Source organism: Pinus tabuliformis, chromosome 1_2 (genome assembly GCF_031772625.1).
Source record: "Pinus tabuliformis cultivar Carrire ecotype Pingquan chromosome 1_2, CPIR1, whole genome shotgun sequence".
NCBI lineage: Eukaryota > Viridiplantae > Streptophyta > Pinopsida > Pinales > Pinaceae > Pinus > Pinus tabuliformis.
This window is the reverse complement of record NC_142298.1, coordinates 935639976-935664866: the sequence shown is the minus strand read 5'-3', so window position 1 is coordinate 935664866 and position 24891 is coordinate 935639976. Positions and strand designations below refer to the sequence as shown.

General features: G+C 39.5%; 1 protein-coding gene across 3 annotated transcripts in view; it reads left to right on the top strand.

Annotated features, from left to right (window-relative positions):
- The first annotated feature begins 5401 nt into the window (after positions 1-5401).
- The window catches only part of LOC149209014 (uncharacterized), a 439985-nt gene continuing 420495 nt past the window's right edge, over positions 5402-24891 (top strand). The window contains exons 1-2 of one of the 3 annotated variants that reach the window (XM_089396251.1): positions 5402-5669; positions 6198-6840. In XM_089396251.1, the coding sequence (XP_089252377.1) occupies positions 6342-6840 (499 nt within the window). In that variant the 5' untranslated portion in view covers positions 5402-5669; positions 6198-6341. Of the gene's footprint in view, positions 5680-6197; positions 6841-24891 lie in introns of all 3 variants that reach the window. The other 2 variants (XM_089396250.1, XM_089396252.1) reach the window with 2 other exon arrangements.

Below are 24891 nucleotides of genomic sequence, written 5' to 3'. Positions count from 1 at the left end.
GTATCACCATGCTAATCATTTTGCTAGTCATATTTTATCTTCTTCTCCCTACAAGTATATCATGTCAACTAAACCAGAAAATAAACATAACCCACATACCTCAGTATAGTTTATGGGAGGATATCTCGTAACCCACATACCTTAATATAGTTTATGGGAGGATATCTCGTATGCAACATCAACTAAATTAACACAATACACACAATCATACCAGTATGTAGACATCATCTCATTCATCATCCTAGTTACCATGCATGATGTCGCAACTCTAACACAAACTAGACACGATGTATGCACAACAACATATAGACACTAACATGCATAACCAATGGATATACAACCAAAATGCATTCACAACAAACACATCCCAACAACAACATCATCAACTTCTACATGACAACAAAACTATAACAATGACCATTGTCATGCATACATAACAAACACATAGACCACAAGCATAATGAACACATATGCAACCGACATGTGTGTGTTGATTTGGAGTAGCATCAGATGTGCTCTAGCCACAAAAATTGGTGGAGAGGCTAAGGCACATGAGATCTCCAATACCTAGAAAGGGTTTGGGCAAATTTTAAACAGTTTGGGAGATATTAAAATAATTAATATTTTTAATGGAGTCCCTAGGTCTAGACTTAGGGAAAATAAAATATTAACGTGAATTAATATAAAACTGTGTTAGAATAGTCCAAAAGTCATGGATCAATCCAGATCTAATCTTAGCCGTTGATTAGGGACTTAATCTCGATTGTTAATTTGTCAACGAGAAAATTATAAGAGGAGGCTTGAGGGTCACTTGGAGAACACACCAAGAGATCAAGATTTCGACTTTCTGGGGTTGGGTTTGCTGAGAAAGTTGAGAGAGTGATCAGAGTTGCAGTTGAGGGGCAATGAATACAAAAGCAGAGAGGCAGAGATAGCACCCGGAGGGATAGCGTAGTGGCCAGAGAGAGGGACACAAAACCAGCCAAGGGTTCACGTAGAGCCAGTCAGGGCTGACGTAGAGGCAACCAGGAGCTGCGTAGTGCCTTAGAGGGCCAACGTGAATGACGTAGAGGGCCAGAGGATTGATGCAGTTCCTCCAGAGGATTGAGGTAGTTCCTCTAGAGGCTGACGTAGGCTAGGCCAAAGTGACGCTGGGCTAACGCTAGGTCAAACAGGGCTGACGTAGTCCCTAGAGGCTGACGCTGGGGTTTCGTGGGGCAGATTGGAGCTGTGAAGCTGCCGTAGTGTTTATCCGGGATTTAAGCTAGAATATATGCTTCCGAGTAGAGAGGTACTACTGCCAAGATTTTCTCTGTTGGGTGAGCTAGATTTGGCACCCAGATTGTATTCTGAAACTACTTATAAATCAAACCTTCAGATCATTGCACCATTTTCCCGCATTGAGTTTTTCTGGGGACATTAGTCCAAAAACAACAGTGTCACTTATGTGCTTGTTTCTGTTTCCTTCAGTTGATGATCTGTAATGTGTTGAGCATGTACTTGTATTTATTTCCAGTATTTACATGGTAAATAACTTGTTAATTAACAAAACAAGTAGGTACGAATAAATCAATAAAGTACATGAAGGGTTTCTAAGAATTAAACTTAGAAATTCCCACATGGTGTCAGAGCGTGGTTGCAGATCACAGGAGAACTGAGGACATCAGTCGAGTAGAGCAGCAACAATAGAAAATAGCTATCCTGAGTGACAGAAGTTGTTCCAAACAGAGAAGTAGCAAGGAAGGGGTGATGCAATGCGTGCGTCATCAAGTTCGAGGCAAGAAGAGGCAGCGCAGAGGCTGAGGGAGGCAAAGACAGGCTCATGCAGAGCCACGCAGAGGCCAGGAGGGTTGACATAGTTGGCTGAAGAAGTTGATTTGCCGGTGACAGGACTGCACAGAGCCTAGGAGCTCTAACCTTCAGCTTGTTGGGGTTTAGGAGGCTATGGGTAAGTTGCATAGTGGAGCTTGTGGGGTACTGTAGTCAGAACAATACTTAACAGAGCAAGGCCAAGGAGGAGGGAGTTGCTATCGAGGATTTCTAGCTGAGAAATCTGGATCAGTGGTGTAGTTGCACTAACGATCGAAGTGGGGGCATCTCGACATTGGAAGAAGGGTTTCCAGGAGGGAAATTGAGGCTTAGAGTGAGTCACACCAAGAACTTCCAGGAGAGGAGCAGCGAGATGGTAGTGAACAGGTTAAGAGACCAGGACAGACTAGATGAAGCCTCAAACTTCGTAGTCTGGAAGGCCAGAATCCTATCCGTTCTAAACAGGAATCGTGTCAAGCACTTCGCCTTGAGGATGATAGCTATCCCATTTGACCCAGCTGATAACGACAAGTATGAAGAGGTAATGGCGATGGCCAAGAGCATCATTCTTAATGGAGTCAAGGACCATGTGGTACCACATATTATTGAAGAGGACACGGCAAATGAGATGTGGGAGGCCCTAAAGAAATTGTACCAGCATATTTCTGTGCAGAGAAGGATGTTACTAGAAAATCAGTTGTGATCATACCAGATGCAGAAGGGAGAACAGATTGACCCCTACATCAGTCGATTGAAGGAGATCCGGGATTAGCTCACTTCCATAGGAGCCATGCCAGATCAAGAATTGATGGTGAGAACAACCCTGAACACAGGCTTAGAAGACTGGGAGGTGTTTGTCCAGATCATATTGGGCAGGGAAACCCTTCCAGATTGGGAGGAAATGTGGGTTGTTCTTCGCTAAGAAGAGATCATAAGGCTGAGCAAGGCGGGAAGCAACGACAAGGGGATCAAAATCAAGAAGGAGGAGGAGGTGGATGTTGCCCTAGCATCTGAGGGAAAGCAGGAGAAACGAAAGAAGAAGGACCTCTCCAAGGTCAAATGCTTCCACTGTGGGGAGCTGGGTCATTATATGACCCAATGTCCAAGGAAGAAGAGCAAGGGAGAGGCCTTTGAGACCAAGGTTGCGCTACCAAGGGTAGAGAAGGAAGTGGAGACAAATGATGCTTGTGCCATGAGTATACACACACCACTTGAGCGAAAGTGGGCAGACATCGAGCTGTAGTCAGATGGACTACAACCGATGAGGGGTAGGATCCTCGAGATACCTAGCCTCTTGGATTAGACCTTGCTACGGAAGCCCAGAAGAGGATTTTAAAATCAAATGTTGAAAGAATTAAACAGGAATAGGTATCTCCAAATCAACAAATTCAGTTGGAGGCTAGACCTTTTTTCGAAAGTCGAAAGGAAGGAGAGACTTCTGGAGGAAAAGGTGATGAAGATACAAAGGAAATTGTTGAAGTTTCTGAACCAGTTCAGCAACTAGTCACTCTAAGAAGGTCTACAAGGGGAAAAAAACTCCCAAAGGGTATGAAGATTTTGCTTCGTCTTTTGCTTTGATTACTGAAGATGGGGAACTTTCTTATTATCAGGGAGTAGTAGATAATACAGATAGGGAAAAATGGAAAACAACTATGGAAGAATAAATGGATTCCTTAGCCAAGAACAATACCTGGGATCTTGTAGAACTCCCTGAAGGGAGAAGTGTTGTTGGATGTAAATGGGTCTTCAAATTGAAACAGAAAGTTGATGGAAGTATCGAAAGGTATAAGGCGAGACAGGTAGCAAAAGGGTATTCTCAGGTTGATGTTATTGACTTCCATGAGATTTTTGCACCAGTTGTAAAACTTGTTTCTATTCGTACTATGTTGGCACTAACTGCATTACTTAACCTTGAGTTATAACAGTTAGATGTTAAAACAACCTTTCTACATGGTGATTTGGATGAAGAAATATATATGGAATAGCCAAAAGGTTTTGTACAAGATCGCAATAGAAGATTAATTTGCAAGCTCAAGAAATCATTGTATGGCCTGATGCAATCTGCCAAGCAATGGTACAAGAGTCTCCCAGGCAATGGTACAAGAAGTTTGTTTCCTTCATGGTGAGCCAAAACTTTATTAGAAGTGAGTATGATCATTGTGTATACTTCAAGAGTTTCAGTGGCATATTCATTATCTTAGTTTTGTATGTTGACGATATGTTTATTGCAAGCAAAAGCATGGAAGAGATCAACAGGTTAAAGACTCAACTCTCTAGGATATTTGATATGAAGGATCTTGGAGCAGCAAAACATATCTTGGGCATGGAGATACATTGAGACAGGAAAAATGGTAAGCTTTGGTTATCACAGCAAAAGTATGTGGAAAGAGTATTTGAAAAGTTCGGTATGAATAGTGTGAAATATGCTAATGTTTCATTAGCTTCCCATTTTAAGCTTTCTTCGGTTTTGAGTCCTAGTACTGATGAAGAAAGCAGTATATGTCTCATGTACCATATGCAAATGCTGTAGGCAAATTAATGTATGCGATAGTATCTATAAGACCTGACATTTCACATGCAGTTGGAGTTGTCAGCAAGTTCATGGCAAATCCAAGTGAAGAACATTGACGAACAGTGAAATGGGTGCTTCGATATTTAAGAAGCACAAGTGATCATTGCATCATCTTTAATGATAGTGAAGGATCAGTCTATGGATATGTGGACGCTGATTATGCAGGTGATTTGGACAAAAGGAGGTCTATTACAGGGTATGTCTTTACTCTTGCAAGTGGAGCAATTAGTTGGATGTCAAAGCTTCAAGAAACAGTTGCGTTGTCCACTACTGAAGCAGAGTATATCGCTGCTTCAGATGCCAGTAAAGAAGCAATCTGGTTAAAGGGTCTACTTGATGAGATTGGAAGGACACAGGAGAGAGTGAATGTATTCTGTGACAGTCAGAGTGCTATTCATTTGGCTACAAATCCAACTTACCAAGCACATTGATGTAAGGTATCATTTTCTAAGACATGTGATTGATGGCGGAAAAGTAGCTCTCAAGAAGGTCCATACGCAGGAGAATTGTGCAAACATATTCACGAAGCTAGTTACAGTAGAGATGCTGCGGTGGGGTTTGGCTTCTCTTGGCTTGCATAAGCGATGATGAATGGGCATGGGCAAGGGATTAGGGAAATTGTTGTCAAGGTGGAGTCTCTTGAAATATGACAACGAATTATGTAAATATGAGTTAAAAACTTTATTAGTTACTGCCAGTTAGTTTTATAAAAATGGTGAATCCCCAAGAGAATGTAATAATGAAGAATTCTTGATTAAATAAAGATCCAATCCCTTACCGAGTGGATGTTTGGAGAATTCTTGATTAAATAAAAATCCAATCCCTTGCCCCATGAATGTTTCTTTAATAACCTTTCGAAATTTTAAAACATAAATACGTAAATAATCTTGTATAAATACTCTTGGATAAATGTGTGAATTTCATTCAGTTTCATTCCGTTTTTTTTGTTCATGTTTAATCTTGTTTTATAAATTCTAGTTACACAAGAACATGATGGGATAAATACTTTGACCTGTTGGGTAGTTGACATTTGGAAGTTTGCGCTTTGGAGAGAGAAGCAATGTTTCTCCGAAAGGGGGCAGTGTGCTCCCAGATCATCGGGGTATCCGATGCTGGATCTATGCGCAAAATATGATGCTGCGAACTGTGCATATGGGCTAATGGCTACGCTAGGAATTCAGTTATTTCTTGTAACTGCTTAACTTCAACCCTCATCATACCCCGATCCTGGATTTATGCGCAAAATATGATGCTGCGAATATCGGCTAATGGCTACGCTAGGAATTCAGTTATTTCCTGTAACTCCTTAACTTCAATCCTCATCATGACATTACACCGAAATTCTACATTTACATTCTACGCTTGTTTGAACAGCTAAATTGTTTCCCGAATTTATTGTTTTGATAGAGGTTTCAATACCTTTTCCTAAATGCTCCCTATTTGGTCGTATCTTGAAAATCTTCATGGCTGGGCCGGCCTTATATATTTATTTTTTTCTAAATAAATTTCTCATTTGCCCGACCTTCGAATCTGCAAGTCTTCTCTGTTTCTTTGAATCTCCTAAAAATTTAGCTATAATCTTCAAAATTTTTCTCATTCGCTGAAGTTTCTTTAAAGGTTGAGCTAAAATCATTGATTTTTTTGAAGTTTCTGTAGAGTTTGAGTTAATTTTTTATGAAATCTTTGAAGTTTAAATTTTTTTCTCGGAAGTTTCTGAAAAGTTGAGCTAAACTTCAATATTTTTATGATTCTCTGAATTGCTTTGAAAATTTAAGCTAGAATGTTAATTTTTATTTTTTTTCCTGGTTCTCTGTAGTATCTTTAAAATGTGAGCTGAATTTGGACTCGAACGGACAAATAAGACAAGGTCTCAGTGAATTCTTGTGATTCATGTGAATCGTGGTTCAAAGGGCAAGAAAGAAAGTTTAGGACGACTCACATCTTACTTATTAACCTCGCCATGGCCAGTCGTGCTATCATTGTTTTTTCTTTCATCATACTCGCACTTATGGACTGTGTTCTGTGTAAAGAATGCACAAATGTCCCTTCCCAGCTCTCCTCACATACTTTACGTTATGAACTTCTCTCTTCTAAGAATAAATCATGGCAAGAAAATATGTTTTCTTCCTACAATCATCTGACGCTCGCACATAATTCGGCTCAGTCTGGCCCTCGTCGATACCGCATGTTGAGACAACAACAAGAACGATCTCGTCTCCCCGCTGAAAAGGAGTTCATCAACGGGGATAGTTTTTTACATGAGATTTCATTGCACAAAGTGAGACTCGATGCTGATTCTGCTTACGGTGAGGCTCAAAAGACGAATTTGGAGTATTTGTTGATGCTGGATGTTGACAGCTTAGTTTGGAGTTTTAGAAAAACAGCAGGCCTTGCTACTCCCGGTTCTCCTTATGGCAGTTGGGAGAGTCCAGATTGCGAGCTCCGAGGTCATTTTGTAGGTCTGTATTACAACTTCTAGACTTAATTGATGCGTCGAGAATAGTTAACCTAATAAGCTATGTTCATGATTTTATTAGCATTGAGAATATCTTTCTTCTTTCTTTTGTTTTTTTAATTAATTTTATTAATTTGAAGATTGCTGTACTTTGCTATTCATTAAGAGAGAATCAAAGGTTACATATATATGCTGTACAAAAGAAGCCAAGCTTCTAAAAAAGACTGCATGAACAGTAAACCAATCTTGTCCAAACAACAGTCCTAATCACCAGGAAAATTATAACTATTTTTCTGAATATGCATACTGAGCTGGATACCACCAAATAACACAGGAATATTAAAGACTGTTACTGCAGAATAAACTGCATGCTAAAGCCAGCAATAACAAAACATTTATGATCCCATAAAAAGCATACAACAGACTAAGATATCATTGTCCATCACATCATTTACAAAAATGTTTAATCCTTCACTTTCTATGACAAAGCAAACTGCACACTCTGTGCTGGTGAAGGAGTACTAAGACCATGTGGTAAGAGGAAGTCTTCCCCTTCTTACCAGAGAGGTGCCTTGCCCTTCTCATAAAAGATGAAACCTTCTTCCGAGGTAAGTGCCCTTTTCGTTAGTGAATCCGTTTGAGAGTTCCATTCTCTGTGAATATGTTAAAAAGAACTATTTCAAAGTTTTTTCCTCATATCTATAATCTCGTCCTTCCAGAATGTCAAATGTAACACTTGTAAATTTGAAAAACCTGTCAACTAATCAATTATACATTTAGAATCACTACAAACTTGTAAATAAAATAATTTTTTGAAAGTTACAAAATAGAGACGTGCCCAACAAGCAATGATTTCTGCCCTAGTGTTTGTTCCTTATCCTATATGCAGCCAAATCTGAAAGGTATGAATTCCTAAGAGTTTGATAAAGGCACCCCCACATAAACCTGCTTGTGAAGCACCATCAAAGAAACCGACAGAGCAAAACTGTGATAACATAGGATATCTTATATTTGGAAGTTTTGACTTTTGGTTTTTACAAATATTCCCTGAAGTAACCCACAATCCTGTGTATTAATTGTTTAGCTTTGAAGAGAAGATCTTAAAAAATGACTTTGCTCCTTGCTTTCCAGATTCCTCAGGCTATAAAGATTGGAAGAGTTTTATGACTGCCCATCCTTGTACCCCACAAATGTAGACAAGTTTTAAAAGAAAAAAAAACTCAGTAACCTGTAGAGTCTAGACTTAGTACCTTTAAAATTTCATTCATACATCCTTTGCAAAAGTGCATTGTACAAAGACAAGGTCCGTAGATTCCAACTCAGAATTACATAGTTTGCAAACATTTAGACCAATAAATCACCTTCTTTACAAGTTATCCTACGTGAGTATACAATTTTCCAGAGTGAGCCAGCAAAAGCATCTAAGCTTTTGAGGCAGGTTCCACTTTCATAAGTGCCTGTGCCACCAAGTATCTTTGTGATCTAGAGAGGAAAGGGAAATTGATTCATATGCCTGTCTAGCTGTTACCTGACTTGCAGAAGTATTCCAACTCCAGACTATAGAGTCCTCTTCTTCATTTAGTAAGATCCCATTAGAATACAAACCGTTTACAAAGTTATCCCATTCAACTGCTAAGTTCCTTTGAAGATCCAAATCAAGAGAGTTTTTCCAGTATCTAGAAGAGATTGTATTTGAAGTTCTCTTTACATGGCACAACTTAGACAAACCCTGTGCATTTAATCAGGTAATCAGATCTGAAGAGAGTTGATAAAAATCAGCTCCTCCTATAAAAGGATCATTTCCTCGGATTATTTGGTTAACCTTTCCCACCTTCAAAGCTAGCCAGGAGAAGAGCCAAGGGAAAGAATTCATGAGGCCTTTCCAGATGATTGATCTAGTTTTATATGCTTTTTGGACATTGGATCTCAACCAATCAATGAAAGGCTGATTTTTTATATGCTTTACCTTGATAATGTAGTGCCAAATACTAGTACCAGATAATGCTCTCCTCTCCATAGACTCTTCGGGCTAAGCCAAACCAATGTAGATTTTTGAAGCCCTAACCCCAAGATCTTTGGTTGAGATAATAGTTCTCATCTAGACAGATGTAAACATTCCTTTTCCTTTTTTCTTGTCCAAAGAAAATTAAACATTATTTGTCTTATTTTCCTTGTAATGAATTTTGAGATCTTTGTGAGTGTAAGCCAATACACGGATAGTCTCCAACATTGACTTGACCAGAATCATTTACCTCCCAACTATAACCACCTGAAGCACCAGTTCCGTATTCTACTTTCAACCTTTATAATTATCCAGGACCAATCTACCTTGTGGTAACAATTAGGTATCAGGTAATAGCCCAAAATATTTGAATCCTTTCTCTAATTCTTCCACTTTATAGGGAGCTAGGGTCTCTTTCCGAGTGTTCTGCAGTAAGGTAGATTTACGGATGTTGATATCCATTCCGATGCCTGGTAAAAAAGACAAAGGATTATGGAAAAGGCTTCCCATTCAACAACATTTCTTTTCCAAATAACAACACATAATTCACAAAAAGGAGATGTGTAATATTCCAAGACTTAGACACCTTAACCCCTTTTAAAGAACCAACTCTTTTGGCTTTAATTATTAATCTACTCAAACCTTCAATGACAAGTAGGAATAATGGAGGAGAAAGTAGCCAGCCTTGTCTCAAACCCCATGAACTGTTGAAAAAACTAGACGGAGAGCCATTCACTAACACAAAAATTGGCTGATTGAACACATCCCATTGTCCAGTTTGTGACCTTCAAATCCAGGCCAATTTGAAGGGGTACCAACCTTAGAAAGTCCCATTTGACTCTGTCATATGCTTTTACCAAGTCCGTTTTTAAAACCACGGCTTCAAGATGTTTTAGCTTAATAGAGTGTAGGGATTCTTGGGCCACACCAATGGCATATCATGAATATGCTTATCAGTGAAAATTCCAAACTGTTCCAGTGAGATTATTTTTGCAAGTTTATCTTTTATTCTGTTTGAGATGATCATGGTAATAACTTTGTAGGTCAGGTTACATAGTGAAATCGGTTTGAAGTCATTAAAGGTCTCTGGCTTGGAACATTTGGGGATCAAAGCAATAAATGTGGCATTTATCGCTCCAGAAACCATCCCTGTTGATCTGGTCTCCTCCACTATCTTCAGAATGTCTTCCCCCATCAAATAAAAAAAGGCTAGATAAAGCTCAACAGTCCATCCGTCTGGGCTTGGGCTGTTTTCCTTTGCAAAATATTTTAAGACCTATTTAACTTCTTCCAAAGTTACTGGGCCACTGACTTAAGCCAAGTCATCCTCCAAGAAAAATCTTGGAAAGTTGAAGTTGAGCTGCTATAGTATTACTACCAGGGTCTTTGAAAAGACTTGAAAAGTGATCCTTTGTAGCCATCTCCAAGTTCCCTTTAGAGAGTCTAATAAAACCATCTTTATTCTTACTTTCCCAAATAAAATTTATAACTCTCCTAAAATTTGCAAATGGGAAAATTTTGTGTTTTTATGTCCAACCTTTACCCAGATTCCTCTACTTTTCAATCTCCATTCTTCCTCTTCAGCTTTTAAAATCCGAGACTTTCTCTCTTCTAGCTTACATAGGTCGGATTTCACTTCTTCAAGAAAGTTTGAGTTGATATAGGATTGAAAAATGTTTCCATACTCTTGTTTAATAAACAACAAATCCATCTTCCTTTCTTGTTATTTGATCTTATCCTAGGCCTTGAACTCATGTTTGAGTTCCTTCATCTTGTTGACCCGAGATTTCATGGTAGAATCGTATGGTCTAGTTGACAAGTTCTTGTAGCAGGATTTCACTAAAGAGATGAATGTATCGTCTTTTAACCAGGAGTGGTTGAATTTAAAAGGATAATTGACACATTAAGCTTCAAAGTCCAACTGAAGGAAGATCGGGAAGTGGTACGAGATACGTTCAGTACCAATCCAGGACTAATATTTACCCATCCTATTAGAGAGGGACTCAGGTAATAGGAAGCGATCAAGTCTTTTAGCTATCTCTTGTTCTCCCGATCTCCCATTCCTGCATGTAAGGGCCAAGGGAGAGGGACAAAAATCGATTAGGTTTGAGTCTTCTATTAGCTGAGAGAAGACAGGTGCTAAGGGGACATTCTAAGTATTAACCCTGCAGATTTCACTTGTAGAGATAGTGAAGTTCAAGTCCCCAACTAAAATGAGAGAGTGGTCATGTAACAAACCACTGTCCTGTCACTGTTTCCAAAACTCCTCTCTATCCATATACGGTGCATAACAATATTCTAGCTTGATAGGGTTATTCAGACCTCTTAGAGTACCTTCATGTAATGACCAAAAGTCGTATACGCAGCGGAAATATTTAAAATACTTCGTAGACAAACACATCCATCATAGGACAATAATTATAAAATGTATATTGTATTAAAGAATTGATATAGGACGAGTAGAATTGAGAATGAGGGTCTTGTATATATAGCCAGGTAAGTACCCTTTCACGAACATGCATGTATTTAAGACATGCCTTTTCATTATTAACTAACTAACCATTAGTTAATTTACTTATTATTTATTATTATATTTATATCATTATGATTATTATTTATTATTTTTTTTACATAATTTATGTTCATAACATTGCCTTCTCCTGCAAAAAGATTTGTCCTCAAAGCTTATTGATGAAGGATCAGATCTCTTATGTCGTTCGGAATATCTTCTTGTTTCTGAGCTTTTATCTTTGTTGATACAAAACAATATGATGTTCTGAGTGATAGACAAAATTATCGTACTGAAAACGGATCAGACCATCTTAGATTAATTTTCTGGGGAATCTTCTGATTCTTGGAGATGTGTGGTGAATAGTTATCGTATGATCGGATTGAGCTTACTTCAATATTCTTCGTAACATAAGTTTGTTTATGTAAAATGTGATATAAATTTGTAGATTGATTAAGGTGTCTACTCTTGTGATTCAGTGTAGATAAGGAATTTTTCTTGTTTGAACTTCCGTAAACGTTTTTATGGTAGTTTCTTGATTTCCATCAGGGATTGTTGTTGTTGACTTAACCACTGAATCCTTATTTGGGGTGTCCTCTATTTGAACAACAACCTTTGAGTACATTTTTACTTCAATAGGGTTTGGATTTGCTTGAACTGCAAGATTAGTGGTATTGATGTTTGTTTCTTCAGTTTGCACTGCTACATCTGGAGATTTTGATGCTTCCTTTGCGACAAGTTCTTTGAATCTATTTGTCAATGATTTCTTTTCGTCCTTAAGTTTTTTAATTTGTTTGAGCAGATTTTGATTATGACTTTTGAGACGTAAGCATTCCTCATTCTCTGAGTCAAATTTATTTTGGCCTTCATGCTTCTCGTTTTTTAAACACTTGATTTGTTCTACTAATGTTTGGTTAAGGCTCTTTAAACGTAAATTTTCTTTTTATTGTTCTAATAAATGCTCCTTGAGTTCCTTCTTTGATGCTTTAGCTTTCTTGACTTGTTCGAGTAGTTTTTCTTGGTGATCTCTGAGGTGTGAAATTTCTTTGTCTTTGCTGCAGAAAATTTCTTCAAGCTCTTTTTGTTTCTTTGATATAGTTTTTTCGTTATCTTAAAACATCAAGTCTGAGATATCCTTAAGGTCTTTTAATGAAGATTTTATTGAGTCTTTTAATGAAGATTTTATTGATTTTGATTTACTTGTTATGTCTCGAAACATGACCATCTTCCCTTTATAAGGAAACTTCAAAACTTGTTTCTCTATGTTTAACATGAATGTACCCAAATCCTTAAACCAGGGTTGATCGAGTATGATGTCAGTCTTTTTATCCGTCCTTACAACTGTAAAAATTTCTGTTTTCCCACCCCGGTTTTCATTTTTTCCTTATTTCTCCCATGTAGTTAAATGCCCATTCCCATAACCATACATTTAACAGACTGAAAAAAAATAAATATTGCTGAAAACACAAATTCTGGAAAATTTTCAAAATGCTGGAAATTGCAGAATTAAAAATCAGCAATCAAAAACAGCCATTAAAACACATTAAAACACTGATATTTTTGGTCAACTTGACCCTGGAAAAACCCCCTACAACTCTTGGGGAAAACCAGTTTGAGAGCTCTTCTTTATTTCTGAAAATTGCCTTTTTACAGTGAGAATTATTCAACAAAAAATCAGCGAACAAATTTACAACTTATCTCTTTTCCCGTGCCTCACAGCAATCTGGAAATTACAGCAAACAGGACAGCAATAAATGCTGTACGGCCTCCGTTTTGTGTGCAGAAAAATCAGCAAACTGCTCCTCGATTTTTGTGCAAAAATCTGCCTTTTACTATGTGCTGAATCAGTTGTACAAATCTGCTCAACTGCTGCCTTGGAATGTGTGCCAAGCTGCTGTCTCCTTCTCCTCCCTGCTCAGAAATCTCTCTTGCTCTTTTGCTCTCCTTCTCCCAATCTGCTCATGAAAGAATGAATGACCTTTTCCTCTTTTTCCTCCTTTAATATAACTCCAAGTGACTTTTGGGTGATCTAAGTGACTTTTGGGTGATCTCTAAATCCAATGGCTGAAATAGATTTAGATCAATGGCTGAGATTAAATGCTCATTTAAATCTCACTTTCTATTTTTTAATTCACCCCACTTTAATAAAGACCCACTTAGTCATTTATTTCCAAAGTCACTTTTTCTTTCTAATTTTTCATTTACTTTATAAAAGTTACTTTAAAATTAGACTTAGTAACTTTATCACTTAAAGTCACTTTTAAATTAGATTTAACTTTATAAAATTATAAAGTCACTTTAGGAGAAAAATTAAATTCTTTTGGACACTTTTCCCTAGGCCAAAGATCAAAGCCTAAGGGAACCACCTGTCCTTCGGTACCAAATTTCAACACTCCCTCTTACCGAGGAAGGGGTTCCTCACCACACCCATCTTGTCCCTGAAGTAGACATGCTTGCTCTGTGGTAAGGCTTTGGTAAGGATATCTGCAACCTGCTCATCAGTGGAAATATACTCAAGCTTCACAACTCCCTTCTGAACATAGTCTCTGATGAAATGATATCTGATCCCGATATGCTTTGACCTGTCATGAAATACTGGATTCTTCGTGAGTTTAATGCAACTCTGATTATCACATTAAATCACTGAAGGTCTCAACGGCTGACCAAATAAGCCAAACAACATCTTGCGAAGCCAGATAGCCTCACAACTAGCTAGACTGGCTGCCATATACTCTGCTTCCGCTGAACTCAGTGCTACTGACTGCTGCTTCCGGCTGAACCATGACACTACTGCTGAGCCTAACCCAAAACAGCACCCTGAAGTGCTCTTCCTATCAGAAGCACAACCTGCCCAATCAGAATCAGTGTATCCTGCCAATCTCACTCCATCTCCCTGCCTGTAGTCCAGACCATAATCCACTGTCCCCTGCAAGTACCGCAAAATGTGTTTTGCAGCCACCCAGTGAACCTTCCTAGGCTCACACATAAACTGACTCATCGTGTTGACTGCAAAACAGATATCTGGTCTAGTGTTGACCAAATACATCAAGGAACCAATCAGCTGCCTGTACAATGTGGGATCCACCAACTCGGAATCCGAAGCATGAAGCTTCTTCCAGTTGGTGATCATCGGTGTCGACATGGGTCTACAATCCTCCATGTGGAATCTGCTAAGGATGTCCACAATATACTTCCCCTGCCCCAGGAAGAAATGCCCCTCCTCCTGCCACACCTCCAAACCCAAAAAGTAATGCATCAAGCCGATGTCCTTTATCTCAAACTCCGCCGCAAGATCTCTCTTGCAGTGCTCTATGAGTCTCTCTGCACCTGTAATGATCAAGTCATCCACATACAGCACCAGAATGAGAGGCTCCTCACCAATCACAATAAAGTAAAGGTTCGGATCTGCCTCACTCTTTGTGAAACCCATCCCCTGCAAGTATGCATCTATCCTGGAGTACCAAGCTCTGGGAGCTTGCTTCAGGCCATAAAGGGCCTTCTTCAATCTGCACACATGGGACTCCTTCCCATGCACCTCAAAGCCCTGTGGCTGCTCAATGTACACCTACTCCTGTATGAAGCCATTGAGAAATGCGGTCTTCACATCCATCTGGTGGATCTTCCAACCCATCTCTGCTGCTATCTATATAATGGAGCGGATCGAAGTATATCGAGCCACAGGAGCGAAGGTCTCCTCATAATCAACTCCCTCTACCTGGGAGAACCCTCTAGCCACAAACCTCGCTTTGAATTTCTCAATGCTGCCATCTGCAGCATGCTTTACCTTGTAAAGCCATCTGGAAGTAACCACGGATTTGCCCTCAGGCCTCGGCACCACCTCCCAAACATCATTCTTCATGATAGAAGAATACTCCTCCTGCATGGCCTCTCTCCAGACCTACTGGCTAGCTGCCTCCTCATAGCTAGAAGGCTCAGAGTCAAGGATGCTGGTAACCATCGCCATATAGCTACAAAACCTCTCAGGTGGTCTACTCTCTCTGACCGGCCTCTTTGGCTCAGCAAAAAATGTGGCATCTCTCAAGGTGTCCTGAAGCCACTTGGGCTTCCTCTTCCCTGAGCGCACTTCTCCCACCGGAGAATGAAACTCCTCCTCCCCATCATCATCAGTAGCCTGAACTCTTGACTGTCTGTCTGCTGTCCTCCTGCCTGCACCTGAACCTGTAGAAGCTGAGGTACCGTGTGAACTGTCCATCAGTGGACTCCCTAGTGAACTGCTCTGTGAACTGCTTTGCATGCTGCCCGGAGCACCACCCCTCTGGCTCGGCGAGCCACTGCTCACTGACGGACCTGACATCCTCATAGATGTACCTCCGGATCCTCCTGATCCCTGCCCACTGGATCCCTGCGACTGACTCAACTGCTGCTGAGGGTCTGGCTGATCCAGATACTCTAACTCCCGTGACCTCCTAAAGGCCCTGTCCTCCTCGAACTTCACATCCCGTCTGACAACAACTCTCCTCTGTGCAGGAATGTAAATCCGAAAGGCCTTTGAGGTCTCACTGTAGCCCACAAAGATACCCTTCTCTGCGGTGGGCTCTAGTTTGGTCCTCTTCTCCTTGGGTATATAGGAGTATGTAATGCATCCAAAGATATGAAGATGACCAATATCAGGCTTCTTCCCAGAGAAAGCCTCCTCCGGAGTCATGTGCCCCAAGGCACGATGCGGACTCCTGTTCTGCAAGTAAACAGCTGTGTTGCAGGCCTCTGCCCACAAGAACAATGGCAACCCCTGATCATGTACCATGGCTTTGGCAGCCCCTATGATGGATCTGTTCTTCCTCTCTGCAACCCCGTTCTGCTGGGGGTTGTAAGGAACAGTGAACTCCCTCCTAATGCCTGCCTTCGCACAATAGTCAACAAACTCTCCAAGGGTGTACTCTCCTCCATTGTCCGACCTCAAGGACTTGATCTTTCGACCTGTCTGAGTCTCCACAAGAGCTCTGAACTCCTGAAACCGCTTGAAGACCTCACTCTTGGTCTTCAAAAAATAAATCCAGGTCCTCCTGGAGTGATCATCAATGAATAAAACATAGTACTCATATCCACTCAAGGAAACATGAGACATTCGACCGCTCACATCGGAATGAATCAAATCAAGTATCCCCGTCGCTCTGCTGTCACTACTGGGAAAAGGGGATTTGGCAAATTTGTCCATCGCACAACCTCTGCAAGTATCAAAGTGATCAGTACTGAAATCTGGCACACCTGTAGTGATCTCCCGCAATGTCCTCAAGGCTCCATGATACATATGTCCCATCCTGCGGTGCCAAATCTCACACAGCTCAGAACTGCTAGCTCTGCTCAATGCCAAAAGGGGTTGGAATGCAAACTTGTACACCTTTGCATGGCGTACACCTATCGCTCTAGCTGAATCAGTTGGAGTGCCCCTGGGATACATCAACACCTGTCCTCCCCTGAACAGTACCTCATATCCTCTGTCCTCCAAAGCTGAGACGGATATGAGGTTCTTCCTCATCCCTGGCACATAAAGAACCTCTGACACCTTCAAGGGAGGTTTGGACTCCCTCTGAAATGTCACTGTCCCCACCCCGACTGCTCTAACAACTCTGTCATCACCGAGTACTACCTCGATATTAGTGCCACTCTCTGAACGCTCTGAGAAGTACTCACGGGCTCCTGTCATATGACGTGAAGCCCCACTGTCCACATACCAGATACCTGAAGATGCTCCGCTAATCGAGGGAAAAGCATGCTCCCTCTGAACCTGTGTGGCAGGTGATCCTGCACTAGAGGACTCACACGTAGTGAACGCAAACTCTCGGTCAAAACGACCAGCAAAGTCCTCAATCTCTGCTGAAGCTGCCACGTCCTGGTTCTTCCCCTTCTTCTTCTTCTTCTCCGGACACACAACTGCATAGTGTCCCATCTTTTGACAATTCCAACACTTCACCTTGGAATAGTCCTTCTGTGTGTTCCCCTGTTTACCTTTACCTTTGCCTTTGCCCCCACCACTGCTTGTGGAAGCCTGCTTCTTCCCTTTGCCTTTCTTGCCTCCTGCCACCAGTGCTACATCCTCATCCTGCTCAACTGGCTTGGCTGCCCCAAGCTGACCTTTCCTGATCTCTGTCTGAATACAATCATCCCAAAACCTCTCCCATGTGGGAAGGGTCTCACGTGCACAAACCCGATCAGCAAAGTTCAACCATGAACGGGGGAGGCCATTCACTGCAATCCGCACCAACTCAGTGGGTGAAATGGCCTCTCCAATCGCTGCCAACTCATCTCTCACATTAGTAATCTTTGTGAGATATCCAGCTGCACTATCATTACCCATCTTAATGTTCTTCAGCTTCTCCTTCAGGACCATCTTCCGGTTCTCATTGGTACTCTGGTAGAGATTGGACAATGCTGTCCACATCTCATGGGCATTGCTCTTTCCTTTCACATGAGGAATGCAATGGTCTTTGATTCCGTCTAGAATCAGCCTCTTACCCTTATTGTTTTTCTTTTTATACTCAGCTAACTGAGTAACATCAGTAGGCACAACAACAGGGTTTTGTGCGGTATGCACCATGATATCCCAGACTTCTGCCTCCTCAAAGATACTCTGCATTCTCTCCTTCCAAACACTGTAATTTGTATGCCCATCCAACCTATCCTCCACCCTCAATCCCAATGACATCCTGCTGTCCTAAAACTGAAAAATAGCACTGCTGTAGTAAAGATAAAACTGCTGTTTATGAAAAAATCAGCTTGCTGGAATTTTCTGAGTGAAAAATCAGCAACTGTAATTTTTCCTTTTGCTGTCCCAAACTGCCCTTCAGCACTCAAGCTCCGATACCATGTAAAATTTTTTGTTTTCCCACCCCAGTTTTCAGTTTCTCCTTATTTCTCCCATGTAGTTAAATGCCCATTCCCATAACCATACATTTAACAGACTGAAAAAAAATAAATATTGCTGAAAACACAAATTCTGGAAAATTTTCAGAATGCTGGAAATTGCAGAATTAAAAATCAGCAATCAAAAACAGCCATTAAAACACATTAAAACACTGATATTTTTGGTCAACTTGACCCTGGAAAAACCCCCTACAACTCTTGGGGAAAACCAGTTTGAGAGCTCTTCTTTATTTCTGAAAATTGCCTTTTTACAGTGAGAATTATTCAGCAAAAAATCAGCAAACAAATTTACAACTTATCTCCTTTCCCGTGCCTCACAGCAATCTGGAAATTACAGCAAACAGGACAGCAATAAATGCTGTACGGCCTCCGTTTTGTGTGCAGAAAAATCAGCAAACTGCTCCTCGATTTTTGTGCAAAAATCTGTCTTTCACTATGTGCTGAATCAGCTGTACAAATCTGCTCAACTGCTGCCTTGGAATGTGTGCCAAGCTGCTGTCTCCTTCTCCTCCCTGCTCAGAAATCTCTCTTGCTCTCTTGCTCTCCTTCTCCCAATCTGCTCATGAAAGAATGAATGACCTTTTCCTCATTTTCCTCCTTTAATATAACTCCAAGTGACTTTTGGGTGATCCAAGTGACTTTTGGGTGATTTCTAAATCCAATGGCTGAAATAGATTTAGATCAATGGCTGAGATTAAATGCTCATTTAAATCTCACTTTCTATTTTTTAATTCACCCCACTTAGTCATTTATTTCCAAAGTCACTTTTCCTTTCTAATTTTTCATTTACTTTATAAAAGTTACTTTAAAATTAGACTTAGTCACTTTATCACTTAAAGTCACTTTTAAATTAGATTTAACTTTATAAAATTATAAAGTCACTTTAGGAGAAAAATTAAATTCTTTTGGACATTTTTCCCTAGGCCAAAGATCAAAGCCTAAGGGAACCACCTGTCCTCCGGTACCAAATTTCAACAACAACATGAAATTGAGATATGTACTCAGACCTATTGTCACTTGTAGATCACTAATTTTATACTCTTTTTGGTAAAAAATAGCTTTATTTACACCAATGCTTAGCTTTGGAATTAATAGCTGATTTTCCAAGTTGATGTTGATATAATTTTTATCATTTCTTGGGCTGATGGCGACATTAACTTCTCTTCCTTGGATACTTCTTTTCAATGTAATTACTTTGTGATTTGTAACTGAAAGACCATTATTGGAAAACCTTTATTCCTTCGTCATTTTAAAATTGAACTCCATCATTTTTTTTTCAATGATTGATCCAATTTTGTTTCGTCGAGATGACTTTAGGTATATATTTAAAGTTCCTTTGAACTTTGTACTTCAAGCCTCCTTTAAAAGTACCTTTTTAATATATATATATATATATATATTTAATTCTTCAAAACTGTTTTAATCGAATTTCCTATTATCCTTAATATTTCAAAACTCCTTTGTATTCTTTTTATATATTTCTACTTACACTTTTTTCCTTTTGTACTTTAAAAATAATATTTAAATATTGTTTCAACTGGCTTCTTTTAAGTAACCTTCTATAATAATACCCACTTTGTACTTATATATATTTTCAATAATTTTATGACTTGAATTTTTTTTTAAATACCCCTTTATAATATAAAACTTCTCTTTACATATCTTTTATTTATAATCTTTTCTTTTTCTTTTTAAAAAGTTACAACCCTAAAACGTGGCTATTTACCTCTTTGGGGTATAATATAAAATATATGTCTACTTATGTGCTTTTGACTCGGTTAATGTTCTCTACGTAAAAAGTAAAACTTATCATTCACATAAAGAGTTTTGTATTCTTTTTGTTTTTCTTTTACCTTGAAAATACCATGGGCAAATACCATGGTTTGCTGCTAAAACCATGGGCTTGTAAACTACTTAATGAAGAATCAAGATAATATTATCTACTCTTCTTTCTCTTACGTATACTTCTAAATATATTTGGAAAGATTCCCTCTTAACTTTATCATGCACTTTTTATCAATATTGTAGAACCTTTTTATATATATGAATGTTTTCCTTCAAAATTTACATCGGACTATATTTTTTTTTTGATCTTTATATGTACTTTTCTTTTCTTTTCTTTGAATATCTTATTTTTTTCTTCCCTTTTTTTGTTTAATGGTCAAATCCTTGAATGACGAAACCGGTGGAATGGAGAATCTCCAAGACTGGTGTAGCAAAACTCTTAAATCACGACGACAACAAGGTTGACGATAGCTTGATGGCCAAAGGCCGGATCAGACGTAGCTCTGAAGACTGATACCAATGTAACGATCAAAAGTTGTATACGCAGCTGAAATATTTAAAATACTTTGTAGACAAAGACATCCATCGTAGGATAATAATTGTCAAATATATATTGTATTAAAGAATTGATATAGGATGAGTACAATTGAGAATGAGGGTCTTGTATATATAGCCAGGTAAGTACCCTTTCACGAACATGCATGTTTCTAAGACATGCCTTTTCATTCTTAACTAACTAACCATTAGTTAATTTACTTATTATTTATTATTATATTTATATTATTATGATTATTATTTATTATCTATTTATTTTCTATTTTTACATAATTTATGTTCATAACACTTCCAAAATAATACCAACCTTTGATATAAAGGGTTTAAACTTTAAACTTTATAGACAACATCCCTTGGATCCCACATAACCAAAAGAGCCTCAGAATGTCCTGAGGCATCCGCAGAACAAACAGTCCACCTAGGGTAGATCTTGAGAAACTCCTCACGAGCTTTTTCCTCTGACACCATGGTTTCTTGTATTAAAATGATTGATGGTCTATGAAGCTCCACTAGTCTCCTGAGGGCACATTTTTTGGGAGATCCTCTTACATTCCTGATATTTAGGGACATCAAAATCATGAGGAACCCTCTCAAAAGGGCTTCTCCGCTTTAAGTGCCCTTTGATTACCAAAAATATTTGTGACCTCTTTGAATAACCTTTCCTGGATAGCTAATTCACGGGCCAACACTTTCTTGTTTTGGTTTTTCTTTCTAATAGGTACATTATTAAAAGAAGTCTTCAGATTTGAGGTCTCCACCCCCTTTGAATCCGAGGCGGGGTAAACAAACATAGGTCTAAGATTTAATATATCCTTATAGGAAGGATCTTGAGGAAAAGCCCCAGGTTGTGCGGAGTCCACCAACTCTAGACCAATTAATGGTTATGGAATCGGAGAAGGGGAAATTAGATCTGGGAGAGGGCTTATCAAATGACCTTCTTGAGGATCCAAAGGCATTTGTACATCTAGTAAGATCATAGTGTTGGAAATAACACTGAGAGGGGGGGTGAATCAGTATTATCAAATTTGTAATTTTTTCATTTCATACTCTGATTTATATACGCTACTTCAATGAAGGTAACTCGCGTGTACACGCAACTGCCTTTAAAGCAACCAACGTATATCCAACAAGCTTATGATTCAGTGCATCAGTACTTCATTAACCATATAAACAGTAACCATGTGCAGTAATAACAGAATAAACCATCACACATAAGCAACACACATGAACACCAAGATTTAAGGTGGAAACCCAATGCGAGACAAAAACCACCTACTGCTGTCTTCTTTTAATATAAGAAAAACCTGTTTACAATCTTGTACTAGTGCAAACTCATACCAGTACACAGGCACCCACCTGCAGAAGGCTATAACCTTCTCTTGTTCTCCAGCTTCTACTGGAAGGGAGCTACAACCCCTTAGCTCTTATACTAGCTGATCCGTTTACTTGTACGTAGGCGCCGACTTACAGAAGGCTCCAACCTTCACTTGTTTTTCAGCTGCTACTGGAAGGGAGCTCCAACCTCCTGGCTCTTGTACTAGCTGATCCATTTACTAGTACGTGGGCGTCAGCCTACAGAAGGCTCTAACCTTCACTCGTTTGCAGCTGCTACTGGAAGGGAGCTCCAACCCCCTGGATCTTGTACTGGCTGATATGTTTACCAGTACGTAGGCGCCTGCCTACAGAAGGCTACGACCTTCTCTCTTCATCCAGGGACCACGTTTCATAGATTTTCAGACTGGATACTCCTAGTACACAACACTACAATATGAAGGCCACGTTTCATCAAATTTTCACACTGGACTCATCAACAACATTGAAGCTCAGAATCAATCACCACTGCAATACAATCATCAAATACATCTGCATCAACCAATCACTAAAACTCAATCATCAATCTCTGAATCAACCACAACTCAATCAATCACTGAAAACCCATCATCACAAAAGCAAATTACAATCAATCAATCTGAACGTTCAGAACACTGTCACCACAACACAGTCACTAGAACACGATGCAGAACTTAGAACTCTGCATCAATCACTAGAACCAATTGCAACTTCAAACATCATTTTTCATACTATATACGCTACTTTGATGTGCCGAACCTGTGTGTATACGCGCTTTTATCAAAGCGAACCAGCATACAGATCTGTAAATACTAACTTAAAAACTTCACAGCTATTCTAGAGTTCAGTCATACCCAGATCATAACATTTACAGAATAAAACATGCGTCAGTATTTAGATCTTGACTATACATGATCAAACCACATAATGATGATTCATTTTAGGTCTTATGATCCCGATCCATCATCCATCATCAACCACATAGGTGCATCCTTAATTTAGATCAAGCAAAGCATCAGAAACCCATAACCTACATATTTGATCTAACACTTCATAAGATATTAAATACTTGTGCCACTTGGCCTAATGATCTTTTCCTCTTTATATAGTTAGATCCTTTGTCAATACCTCAGACCAAAACCACTTAGGACCAATACCTTGGACCAAATACCTAGGGTCAATAACTCGGACCAAAGACCTTGGACCAAATACCTCGGACCAAAACCTTGGTTTTCCAACATGTACGCGCTTTTCCTCCTGTGGCAGTGCATGTATACGTATACACTCCTTTTGTTCTGTTAACCCGCGTGTATACGCTGCTTGGACAAATTGAACCAGCATATACTTCTTAAACCACTCTCTTTCTTCAATCTTTGGAGCTTGATTTGTAAGTTAATCTGTTGCACTGTGAGTTGTCATCTGAGTGAGTTGCCATCAAGGACAACACTTGTATCATAATGCCAACACATAGTTAAACAAAGAAGTATGGGGAGAACCAGATGTTCTTAATACCAAGTTATGACGTTTCTCCAAACGCTTAGGATGACTAGGCTCACCATAAGTTTCAAAGTTTCTTTTTAGTGGGGGAAATCTTCATTGTACATACATTTTACACCCAAAGTTAGATTATCGACAACATTATGAACAAACTGATTTGTAACAACAAAAAGAGAAGAACCACGTTTGATTTCATCTAGCAAAAGAATCTCTAATGGAGTAAGAGATTGTATTAACTTACTTGAGAATGCATCCGAAAGGGTAGATTCTTCCACAAGAATAGCAAGAGCGCGTTCAACCTAAGCTTTCGGCCTTTGATTTCATCTAGCAAAAGAATCTCTCATGGAGTAATGGATTGTATTAACTTACCTGAGAATGCATCTGACAGGGCAAATTCTTCCACAAGAATAACAAGAACACGTTCAACCCAAGCTTTCGGCCCAAAATCTTTCGCCTTTTGAACCTCTAGTGGTTGCTCCTTTGTGTCCAATTCAGAAACAAAAGGTGTCTTCGAGGTTCCATGCCCAGAGTGAATAGGAAGTCCAACTGTAGTGAAACCCTCAAGAGGAGAAGACACATCCCCATGCATAGAGAGCTTAATCCTCTTATGGTTTTCATCCCCGACTAATGTTGAGACTATAATGAGGTCTCCCTCATCAATGGCAAAGTGAGGAGTCGCATCATGTGAGCACTTGGTCCTCACAACTAATGGAGGAGGCGAGGTTTCCTATCAAGTCTCCAGATCAAATGTGAAATCAGCATCATGGATTTCATCAGAAACCCTATTGGGTTTTTCCATTTCTTTCATATGAATCGCCTCAAAAACCCTACTAGGGTTTGTTCCCTAGGTTAGTGATGACACCCACTGGGTTTGTTCCCTAGGTTAGTGATGACACCCACTTCAAGCAACTGAGTGACCATTAACGACTGTAGGGAACCCCCCATTAGAGAGACCAACTGTTCTTGACAGCCCCCTGAAGAAGCCTCCCCACTCTGAGCACAACCAAAACTTCACAGACCCAAACTTGAATCAGAAAGACCCGATGCTCTAGAGACAGCCTTTTTATCTTCAAACCCATAAAAGGGTCCATAATGATATCAAGGTCGAGGGCTAACTTATTTTTTCAACCCCTTATCTAGAGTAGCCGAGCAGTTGGATTTTAAATAGCTTAGTTGACGACAACGCAAACATCTGAATAAGATTTTCCAAAAGTCTAAGGGTTGGCAGAACAATTTATCCTCTTGAGAAATCTCTATCTCCGCAGAAAGTCCCAAGGGCACATCCATTTCTACCAAGATCCACAAAATCTTTTTATTGAATGCAACCAAAGACGGATCATAAAAAAATACGAATATGTTGATGCTATTGGTCACTTTTTCAACAATTTGCAGAGTCTAGAGCTCCAGAGGAAAACTTGCCAACTTAATCCATAGATTTTGTGACTTGGGTTTCTCCAAGAAAGGGTTAAAACCAA